The sequence below is a fragment of the Myotis myotis genome, unplaced genomic scaffold, assembly GCF_014108235.1.
Source record: "Myotis myotis isolate mMyoMyo1 unplaced genomic scaffold, mMyoMyo1.p scaffold_m19_p_2, whole genome shotgun sequence".
In the NCBI taxonomy this organism is placed as follows: Eukaryota; Metazoa; Chordata; class Mammalia; order Chiroptera; family Vespertilionidae; genus Myotis; species Myotis myotis.
This window is the reverse complement of record NW_023416324.1, coordinates 13,061,424-13,072,846: the sequence shown is the minus strand read 5'-3', so window position 1 is coordinate 13,072,846 and position 11,423 is coordinate 13,061,424. Positions and strand designations below refer to the sequence as shown.

The following is an 11,423-nucleotide window of genomic DNA, read 5'->3' as shown; positions in this document are numbered from 1 at the left end:
GACACTTGAGTAATTTAACCATAAATAACTGGGGGGCGGTGGGAACAGGACACTCACTAATAAAAGCATAGCCTGGAGTCATGTTCGAGGAAAAAAATTCAAGTCACTCGGTGGGTAGATGTATCTGCAAAACAAAAGAAAAGCCCCTTTCCCAGCGCAGGCAGAGAAGTCTCCTGAACAGTTAGAGACAACAGGCTTCTGGGCACATGGCCAAGGTTCTGGGGATATTTATAACTTGAAGAGGGTGGGAGTCCCTAATAAGCTGCTATATTCTTTTTCCATCACTTCCCTCTCCAAGGCTACAGCGAGCTCAGAGCGCTTCTCCACGCAGAATGCCTGCTTTTCCTCGTGCTGGGCTTCCATTGTCTCATTTTCTCATCCTGGCTGGGGAAGGGGAAGGGGGCCAGTCCTTCCGTTCGGAAGAAGCCCAGCTGCATGCAGCCTAGCTGCTGCTGGTGTTTCTTGGCCAGCTCCTGTGGTCTCTGAGGGACCTGCCTGTGAGCCTGTGGTTTCCGAGCTGCCTGAGCGTCTGAGGTCTCGGCATCTGTGCGAGTCTTTGGGATCTCTGGGCTTTGCCTGCAAGCCTGCGGATTCGAGATCTACCTGCAGGTCTGAGAGAATCCGGAAATCTGCCAGTCGTGATTTCTAGAACCTTCCCGAACGCCTGAAGCCTCCAAAGAACGCTGCCTGCGGATTTGGAATCTGTTTGGGGGCTCTCGGATCTTGGAGCCGGCGGTCTAGTGGACCTTTCGCGGGCCAGGAGGTAAGTCTGCTCGTTCTCAGCTCGGGTTTTCGGCTTCCTATCTTCAGCGATCAGAGACTGCTAACATGTGGAGGGCCCGCCCGGCTCAGGCCCTCAGGGGCCGGTCCGTGTCAAAGGCGGCCAGGAAACCTTTGAGCAGAACAGCCCTCGGAATGATAGGGTCGGTTCTGCCCAGCGCTGGCGCCTGGCTCGCTCCCTTTACACGCCCTATCTCCCACGTTCGCTCAGCGTTTTGGCTTCCCGCTCTGCCAGCCACAACTCTGTCCGCCCCTCAGGGGCGCCCTCTTTGGAAGGACGCAGTCAGACTCCCCTACAGGGTTAATAGCGATGGAGCTTGGACACCGCCTGTCCCAGCCACCGATCACACTCGCTAGCTCCCTGGCGGCGCGGGGCCTCTTGGAAGTTGTAGTCTGTGTAGCAGGGTGCGAAGGCCGCAGGCGCTGCTGGGACATGTAGTGCGTGGGCGGAGCTCAAAGTTCCAGCGAGGCCGCTGAATCTTCCCCGGGGAGTGGGCGGCTGCCTCTTTCCTCTCAGGCCCGGCTGTCAGATCTGAGTGTTAATCCGAGCGGAACCCAACACAGGCCAGCACCTAAATTAGGCCAGACGTCGCAATTAAGGTCCGATCCACGATAAGCTTCTAGGGACGTGAGGAGAAGCAGGGCAACTTCCCTTGCTTAATCGGGCTGTTGTCTCCGACAGAAGAAAGCAGAAGATACTCTGTCCTGAGTAGGAGAACGCGGTCCTTCCTTCACCCTTTTGTTCTTTTCCCTCCTTGGCTTTTGGCCCCTGAGTGGCCTTTGTACGCCAGAATGGAACTCAAACTCCCAGCAGGCTGCAGGGGCAGGCGCAGGCGCGATGGAGGTGTCCAGCCTTGTTACAAGAGGCGGGCCTAGTATTCGGCTTGTAATTGGTAGAGCGTTTTTCGAGCTTCGCTCGCTGATTGGCTGAGGCAGCTGCCGGAAAGGCCTCATCCAGGAGATGGAAGAGCGGAGGCGTTCTGTGGGCTGGGCTGAGAGCCGCCTCCCGGAGACTGCAGCGGCTTGAGACCCGGCGGGAGGGACGGAGCCAGGGAGCTGTCCTGTCCTGCTAAATCCCGGCATTGCCTCCACCCCGTGGTGGCGGAGACACGGAGGGCGGGTCGCGCTCGAGGGTCACGGAGGAGAGTGACCCTGCCCGGGTCCAGGGCCCTCCCTAGCCGCCTGGCGGCCAGAACTCCAGCCCTGGGGAGTGGGCAGGGCCTGTGTTCTGTGCCTCACGCCCTGCTTTTCGCCTCCTTTAGTGCTGTCTGCTAGCTGCTTTTCCTGCTCTTTCTCCTGGGAGGCGAATCCTTGAGCCCGAGATGGCAGCCACCCTGCTCATGGCTGGGTCCCAGGTAAGCCGGGGTGGCTTCGCGGACCCTGCCTCTGCTTATCCACCTGGTCCCAGCGTTTCTTTGCAAATCCCTGTGGGAAATTCCCTGGAAATAGTAATTAGCTCGCTTCGGTATTGTGCCTCCAGGAACCCAGACCGGTTTAGCCACAAACAAGCATTTATTGAACACCTGCTGCATGCCTTTAAATGCCGGGGAGACAAAAGGTGGATGGATGAAACGGGCTCTCCCGCCTGCTCACAATCTATAGGGAGACAGATGCATTCGGTTAACCGTGATACAACGTGATAAGAGCTCCATTTGCTGTAGGAACGAAGTGCTTGGTGTGAGAAGGAAGGCGTGGGAGTGATTAATTCTATCTGAGGGGTCCGAGGGAGGAGTGGAGCCAAGCAGAGGGATGGGGGGCACCGGAGAATAGTTGGTACTGGAACAGGACCTAAAAGAATAGTAGGATACCTGGAGGAGGAGGGCCAGCGCTTCCATTCATAACTTATTTTGCTCCTTACATTCTTTTTATTTCTTAAAACCCGTTGTCACTTAAATATTTGTCAGTGGTTTTCCTCATCTGGAATAAAAAAAAGAATAATAGGATTTTTCTGGTTTGAGAAAGATATTCCAGGAAAAGAGGAACATTGTGAGTAAAGTTGTGGTGCCATGTAGGTGCGAGATGTGTTCTGAGCAAAGTGCAGGATTCCCGTGTGGGGCAGGGTTGTCTGGCCATTGGACCAGAGCAATTAGCTTGTAAATTGCTCTCTTCTGTACTCTCTCTCTTTTTAGCTTGTTCATTTCTTCTTTGGACTCTATACATCAGATTTAATACCCTTTGCCTCCTCAATAATTCTAGCTGTGTCTGTAATTTCAAGGAGAAACACTGGTACCAATCTATGAGATGTCAAGTAATGGGGAAGCATTGTGTGATTTCAGGCACCGGTGACATTTGAGGATATGGCCATGTACCTCACTCGGGAAGAATGGAGACCTCTGGACCCTACGCAAAGGGACCTTTACAGGGATGTTATGCAGGAGAATTATGGGAATGTTGTCTCATTAGGTAAGTAAGGGTTCTCTACCATTCTTCAACCCACATTTTGAGACTAGCTCCTTCAACACAACCTAGTTGTTTGATTTAAAAATATATATATATACATTTTATTGATTTCAGAGAAGAAGGGAGAGGGGGAGAGATAGAAACATCAATGATGAGAGAGAATCATTGATGGGCTGCCTCCTGTATGCCCCCTACTGGGGATTGAGACCACAACCCAGGGCATGTGCCCTTCACTGGAATCGAACTTGGGGCCCCTCAGTCTGCAGGCCAATGCTCTATCCACTGAGCCAAACAAGCTAGGGCAAGTTGTTTGATTTTTAAAGTACTTAATTGGATATTGACTTAAGTCCTCAGACAAATGTTTGAATGGGAACATCAGAGTCATATTGTCTATTTTTTAAATTTTATTTATTGATTTTAGAGAGAGAGAGGAAGAGAGAGACAGAGAAACATCAATTTGTTGTTCCATTTATTTGTGCATTCATTGGTTGATTCTTGTATGTACCCTGTCCAGGTATCAAACCTGCAACCTTGGCATATCAGAAGATGAGGGGGTTCTGACCTGGATTAATGGGAGGGCAAAAGCCACCTCTCTGTGTTTGTTTTGACTTTGGAGCCTTAGCTTTGCCTTAGGTCCTTCATCTGGAGTAGGTGCTAGTCTAGAGATGTTTCAGAGTTGATCATAGATTTTGAGTATGTCAAATGTTCCAGGAAAATCCTGAACTATTAGATTACAAATTATATTATTGAGGAAAGCTAGTTTTTAAAAATTATATATTTTTTTATTTCAGAGAGGAAGGGAGAGGGAGAGAGAGATAGAAATACTGCCCTGACTGGTTTGGCTCAGTGGATGGAGCGTCGGCCTGCGGACTCAAGGGTCCCAGGTTCGATTCTGGTCAAGGGCATGTACCTTGGTTGCGGGCACATCCCCAGTGGTGGGTGTGCAGGAGGCAGCTGATCGATGTTTCTGGCTCTCTATCCTTCTCCCTTCCTCTCTGTAAAAAATCAATAAAATATATTAAAAAAAAAAAAAAAGAAAGAAAGAAATATCAATGATGAGAGAGAATCATCGATCGGTTGCCTCCTGCAAGTCCCATGCTGGGGATTGAGATCGCAACCTGAGCATGTGCCCTGACTGGGGATCGAACCATGACCTTCTGGTTCATAGGTTGATGCTCAACCACTGAGCCACCCCGGGTGGGCAAGAAAGCTAGTTTTTTTTTAAGGTCTGCAAAACTGTCTTTTTAAAATATATATGTTTTTATTTATTTTTTTTTAGAGAGAGAGGAAGGGAGAGGGATAGAGATTACTACTGAGCCACACTGGCCAAAACCTGTCTGTTCTCTTAGTTATCCTTTGGTCTGAGTGTAACCAGAACAAGCAGTATATTCTTGAGCTGGACAGCCTTTAGTCCAGTGGTTCTCAACCTTCTGGCCCTTTAAATACAGTTCCTCATGGTGTGGCCCAACCATAAAATTATTTTCGTTGCTACTTCATAACTGTAATGTTGCTACTGTTATGAATCGTAATGTAAATATCTGATATGCAGGATGGTCTTAGGCGACCCCTGTGAAAGGGTCGTTCGACCGCCAAAGGGGTTCCGACCACAGGTTGAGAACCGCTGCTTTAGACTCATGTTGTCTTGTGTTTAGACTCAACAGAAGTTAGCAACCATGTATGGTTCACTGGGTCATCTGCCACTCATTGAGGACTAATTTTTTATCCCTATAGCCTTTTCCAGAGAAAAGGCAAATAGAAGGGGTTTTCTTCTTCTTTTTTTTAATATATTTTTTTGATTTTTTACAGAGAGGAAGGGAGAGAGATAGTTAGAAACATCAATGAGAGAGAAACATCGATCAGCTGCCTCCTGCACACCCCCTACTGGGGATGTGCCCGCAACCCAGGTACATGCCCTTGACTCGAATCGAACCTGGGACCCTTCAGTCCACAGGCCGACGCTCTATCCACTGAACCAAACAGGTTTCGGCGAGACGTTTTCTTTTTAAGTGGCCTTTCTCTGATATCCAAAGTTTCTTGGATCCTTCCTTTAGGAAGCGACTAGAAATTAAGTTATTTACCCAGATCTATTGCAGTCTGTTATCCAAATATTCCACTTAACGCAACAAAAATTAGAAATGAGAATCTCAAAGAAATATGAATCTATATGTCTAAGGTTGAGTCCAAGGAACACTTAGGGATGGAAACATGGAAGCACAAAAAAAAAAAAAAAAAATTATTTGCCCAAATAAGTGGGTTAAATAATGTTAACAAGGTCTCTTTACCTCAAGACTCTTTAGAGCCTTTATTATGTTATCAGGCAATGTGAATTTCTGAGATGTTGTTGCATGCATCATTTACCAAAGTAATTTATCCTTGGGACCCTTTTCTCTCAGCATACCTACCTCTTTCTGAAGAATGTACTAAGAAATGCAACTTGGAAAATGCAGTGTCTGGTAGAAAGTTTTTTTTTGTACACAGTGGTTATATATTTTGATTCTCATTTGAAGACTATGCTTAGTCAATGCCAGGAATGTTCTAAGCTAGGCATCTTTTTTGCGTTCTCCAATCTTCCCACCCATTTTCATTAAAAGGCCCCTAGAAAGTAGCATTTGGCAGTCACTTTTTCTGTTAACTAAGATTTGAAAGAAATAGATAAAAATTCATTTTATCCATGCTAACACAGTAGGTTCTTAGTAAATTTATATAATGGTAATGATGAAGGCTTGGTTAGTTAAGAACAAGCACATATACATACATACATGCCTTCACATACAAAATATCTAGGTTCTTGGCTCTTAGAGATTCTAATTTAGAGTTTCTTATATTCTCTGTTTCCAGTATTCTCCTTTTTTGAAAAAAACACACAACATATTTATTGATTTCAGAGAGGAAGGGAGGGATAGATAGGAACATCAATGATGAGAGAGAATCATGATTGGCTCCTCCTGCATGCCTCCTCCTGGGGACCGAGCCTACAACTTGGGCCTGGGCCTTGACAGGGAATCGAACCGTGACCTCCTTGTTCATAAGTGGATGCTCAACCACTGAGCCCACTGGCCAGGCTGGTTTTCTCCTTTTGAGAAACCAGGAATATATACAGTTTTTATAAAGAACCATTAACTGTATTGATACAGAGTATGAACTTTTATCAGACAGACCTGAATTTGAATCCTGGCACCACCATTTATGACCTCTTGTGTGTTTTTTTCCAACTACAGTTTACATTCAATACCATTCCACAGCAGTTTTTTGGTTTTTTTAAAATATTTTATTGACTTTTTTTACAGAGAGAAAGGGAGAGGGATAGAGAGTTAGAAACATCTATGAGAGAGAAACATCGATCAGCTGCCTCCTGCACACCCCCTACTGGGGATGTGCCCTCAACCAAAGTACACGCTCTTGACTGGAATTGAACTTGGGGCCCTTCAGTCTGTAGGCCGATGCTCTATCCACTGAGCCAAACCAGTTAGGACCCACAGCAGTTTCAGATGTATAGCAAAGTAGCCAAAAATCCATGCACTCTACAGAGTGGTCCTTTCGCTGACCCAAGCACCCACCTGGCCGCCTACCCAGTTATCTCGACATTATTGACAATATTCCCCATGCTGCAATTCGGATCTCTGTGGTGATTCTGCAACTATCAGTTTATACTGCTTAATCCCCTCCTCACCTTTTTCTTTTTCTTTTTATATATTTTTATTGATTTCAGAGAGAATGGGAGAGGGAGAGAGATAGAAACATCAATGATGAGAGAGAATCTTTGATCGGCTGCCTGCTCCACACCTTCACAGGGGATTGAGTCCGCAACCCAGGCATGTGCCCTTGACCGGAATCGAACCTGCAACTCCTCAGTCTGCAGGCTGACGCTTTATCCACTAACCCAAACTGGCTAGGGCCCCTCCTCACTTTTTCACCTAGTCTCCCAAACCCTCTCCCCTCTGACAGCTGTCAGTCTGTTCTCTGTATCTATGAGTATGGCCTTTTGTTTTTAGTTTTTATTTAAAAAAAATTTTTAATGAGTATGACCTTTTGGAAGTCATTTCTCTCAGTCTTAGGTTTCTTTGTTTCTTTCTTTTAATATATTTTTATTGATTTTAGAGAGGAAGGGAGAAGGATAGAGAGATAGATAGAAACATTAATGATGAGAGAGGATCATCGATTGGCTGCCTCCTGCACGCCCCCTACTGGGGATTGAGCCCACAACCCAGGCATGTGCCTTTGGCTGGAATCGAACCTGGGACCCTTCAGTCCCCAGGTTGATGCTCTATCCTCTGAGCCAAACCAGCTAGGGTATAGGTTTCTTGTTTATAAAGTGGAAATCATAATTCCTGATTCAGGGCAGTTGAGGTACTAATTCATGTAAAGAACTTAACATAATGCCTGGTACATACTGGTAGTAGGTAATTCTTTGTGTGTTTACCAGTATTATTATTATTATTTACTTTTTATTACAGATTTTGAGATCAGGAGTGAGAACGAGGTGAATCCAAAGCAAGAGATTAGTGAAGATGTAGAACTTGGGACTGCATCTGAAAGACCTGTTGGGAATACAGAGGAAAATCCTGAAAATGAAGAGGCCTTTGAAAGCAGGGATAGATCAGAAAGACAGTGGGGAGATTTAACAGCAGAAGAGTGGGTAAGCTATCCTCTCCAACAAGTCACGGATCTGCTTGTCCACAAAGAAATTCACACAGGTATTCAGTATCATATATGTTCTCATTGTGGAAAGGCCTTCAGTCAGATCTCAGACCTTAATCGACATCAGAAAACCCACACTGGAGACAGACCCTATAAGTGTTATGAATGTGGAAAGGGCTTCAGTCGGAGCTCACACCTTATTCAGCATCAAAGAACGCACACTGGAGAGAGACCCTATGACTGTAATGAGTGTGGGAAAAGTTTTGGAAGAAGTTCTCATCTCATCCAGCATCAAACAATCCATACTGGAGAAAAGCCCCACAAATGTAACGAATGTGGGAAAAGTTTCTGCCGTCTATCTCACCTAATCCAACATCAAAGGACCCACAGTGGGGAGAAACCCTATGAGTGTGAGGAGTGTGGGAAAAGCTTCAGCCGGAGCTCTCACCTAGCTCAACACCAGAGGACCCACACAGGTGAGAAGCCTTATGAGTGTAATGAATGTGGGCGAGGTTTCAGTGAGAGATCTGATCTCATCAAACACTATCGAGTCCACACAGGAGAGAGGCCCTACAAGTGTGATGAGTGTGGGAAGAATTTCAGTCAGAACTCTGACCTTGTGCGCCATCGCAGAGCCCACACAGGAGAAAAGCCGTACCACTGTAATGAATGTGGAGAGAATTTCAGCCGCATCTCACACTTGGTTCAGCACCAGAGAACCCACACTGGGGAAAAGCCATATGAATGTAATGCTTGTGGGAAAAGCTTCAGCCGGAGTTCTCATCTCATCACACACCAGAAAATTCACACTGGAGAAAAGCCCTATGAGTGCAATGAGTGTTGGCGAAGCTTTGGTGAAAGGTCAGATCTAATTAAACACCAGAGAACCCACACAGGAGAGAAGCCTTATGAATGTGTGCAGTGTGGAAAAGGTTTCACCCAGAGCTCCAACCTCATCACACATCAGAGGGTTCACACGGGAGAGAAGCCTTACGAATGTACTGAATGCGAAAAGAGTTTCAGCCGGAGCTCAGCTCTTATTAAACATAAGAGAGTTCACACTGACTGAGTCCTGTAATTATGACTGAGAAACAATTCATTTGAAGGTACAATTTTATTTGATATCAAAGAGCTCTTTTAAGACTGAGTTTCTTATACCATACCGAATTTTCTTGTTGTAGGCCACAGTTTAAAATATCAAAGAAGACAGGCCATTTGAAATTCTGACCCACGGCTTTGGGAATATTCCCTCTCCAAAATAGTGATTTTTATTCACTCAATGAAGTACTTCATCGAAATCAGCCCCATGAGTAACTGGAACTCTGAAGTCTAGATAATAAATGCTGGTAAATGCTCAGGACTGGAAATAGAGTACATTTTTAAAAGGTATTTCTCCTTGCCTTAGCTCAAAAAACTGTGCTAGGGGAAATGTTGGACTGTAATAGGGTGGTCACAGCTGCTTTGGAGAAAGATGAGAGACTGCCTGAACTGCCACACTTATTCACTTACCATAGTATTTGGGCACACACATCTTACCATTCAAAAGGCTTTGTCCTTGAGTTGCTCATGCACTTGTACCTTTCTGACTTCCTGAGAGCTGGATTCTGCATGATGAAGGCAATGATCATAACATTTTTCCTTCTCATTGTTTCTAATTAACTTTCTAAAAGCTTGCATCTTTGTGAAAGCTAACTGAAGATACAGATTGCAAGGATAAATGAAACACAGGTTTGGGGACAAGGACTCATCAATGGTGGTGACTTTAGGAAGTGATGCCCACTATTTTTATTGCCATTAGTCAGAATTTATTAATTTCCTTTGGGGATCACTCTAGGGAACATTGTAGGGAAAATGTCTTCAAGGAAAGATAGGACCATAAGTGTTGGTGGAGTGTAAGGAGCAGGTGGATTTGACAATTTCAGGGGAGGAAGCACAGAGTCCCTTCCCGAGGAACACAGGTCATTTCTGTGTACTTTCCCCTCTACCCTTTAAGATCAATCCTCCCTATTCTGCTAACTCTAGGATTTGATAAGGGCCACATCCCAGTGTTTCTCTTAGCTTGCATAAGAGCATGTGTATGTACAGTAAAATGTGTATTCTTGTGGTTTTTCCAATAGCAGAAACTGAATTCACACAGAATTAGCATGTTCTTGGGTGATGTTGATTATGTGACAGAACTACAGACACTCCAATTGAAAAATTTTTTTTTTCATTCTTTATGATGAAAAAATTTAAACACTAATGCTTTAATGTGCACTCTTGTAAGATCTGTCTTTGTACAGAACTACACACTTGTTTATATTTATCAGTCAATTATGGGAGATAACTGATTGTCCTGTTCTCAGAGTGAACGTCTCTTTGGGCTAGTAACAAGGAATTAATAAGCCTATAGGAATGTATTTTCATCCTGTCAGCGTACAGATATAAATGGTTAAAATAAGAGCTGACCCAATGTAAGCCCAGTAGTGTCAGTTCTCCTTATCTCAGCCCAAGTAAGAATTAAGAAATATCCCAAATGTTGGTGCTTATCCAAGTACTTGGGGGTGTGAGTGGAAGAAAATTGATGCCCAGGAAATGGGACTCACGGAAATTTTTGTTTAGCGTGTCTCAAGTTATTTCTACTGTGCTTTATTATGAAAGTTGTAACATTTGAAAACTACTTTTGCCATAGCTCTTTGGGACTTGGTGTTAAAGAGCTCATGGTCTCTAGGGTCGGGTACTGTAGTGAATTATGACCCACAGCTGTGTGGGACTGCATCACTTGCAAATGACACAACCTCGAAAGTAACAAAATGAAAAACCACTCCACCGAGGAGCTTTCTTTCTGTTGCCACTCCTATTTAAATGTAAACTCGGGCAAGAAGCATGTTTTCCTTTCGATACAAAATCTAGCCGACTGTGGGTATTCATATTTTAATTGTTGAATGACTTACATGTTCTTAATGACTAAACTCGAATATGTCTTTACCGTATCAGTGTTGCTGATGGTTTTAATGAATATCAAAGTTCTCCTGTTTCTGTGAGCCATTAGGGCTTCCGTTTTGGAGTGGCCATAGAAGACAGCATCTTCTTGACCTAATTGTATTTCACTCCCTTTTTCTTCCCTTCTCTCCTGCCCCAACCTGAAACTGCGCCTGTTGCTGCTTTTGGCTCCTAAGTACCCCAGCCATCTCTCCAAACATGTACACTCCAGCTGGGAAGTTAAAAGGGCAAGGGCCAGACCAGCTCTTTCTCCTCTTTTTCTACCAATTGCTGCCCATATGTTGAACTTTGTGTAGAAGTTATGCATCAGACTCTCTTTGCATGCCTTCTGCTCCCAAGATTCTGGCTGCTTCTGCACATACCCTGAACACTTTGTGCCTGTTTTCTATGGTTGTGGAGAGTGAATGAACAAGTAAGTACGTAGAACAGTTTTCCTTATGGTATTGGTCAGTTATCCTAGTGTCTATATCTGTATTATTCTAACAATATTCTATAATTAAAAGTATAATTTTTAAAATAAAAAAACCTGAGAATTATTTTAGTAATCCAGCACGGATTCACAAAATGGGTTTTTATCGGATTCATTAAAATTGGGCACAATCATTCTTTACATTCATTCCTTT

At 44.7% G+C, this 11,423-nt stretch overlaps 1 protein-coding gene across 4 annotated transcripts; it reads left to right on the top strand.

Annotated features, from left to right (window-relative positions):
* On the top strand, window positions 1-11,423 carry ZNF436 (zinc finger protein 436). Of its 4 annotated transcripts, none has more exons than XM_036350710.1 (4): window positions 1-763; window positions 2,043-2,135; window positions 3,057-3,183; window positions 7,635-11,422. In XM_036350710.1, the coding sequence occupies exons 2-4, from the start codon at window positions 2,103-2,105 to the stop codon at window positions 8,885-8,887; spliced, it is 1,413 nt and encodes a 470-aa protein (XP_036206603.1). In that variant the 5' UTR covers window positions 1-763; window positions 2,043-2,102; the 3' UTR covers window positions 8,888-11,422. The 4 variants fall into 4 exon arrangements, 3 of the variants coding, with proteins under 3 accessions (XP_036206603.1, XP_036206604.1, XP_036206602.1); XR_004974157.1 differs by lacking the exon at window positions 1-763 and having other exon boundaries at window positions 1,153-2,135; window positions 7,635-9,204; window positions 10,977-11,422; XM_036350711.1 differs by lacking the exon at window positions 2,043-2,135 and having other exon boundaries at window positions 7,635-11,423.

Excerpts from the sequence above, each read along its gene's own strand:
- ZNF436 (XM_036350710.1), top strand. The coding sequence starts at position 2,103 with ATGGCAGCCACCCTGCTCATGGCTGGGTCCCAG. Across the intron at positions 2,136-3,056 it reads TGCTCATGGCTGGGTCCCAG|GCACCGGTGACATTTGAGGA; the intron begins GTAAGCCGGGGT and ends GTGTGATTTCAG. Across the intron at positions 3,184-7,634 it reads TGGGAATGTTGTCTCATTAG|ATTTTGAGATCAGGAGTGAG; the intron begins GTAAGTAAGGGT and ends TTTTTATTACAG.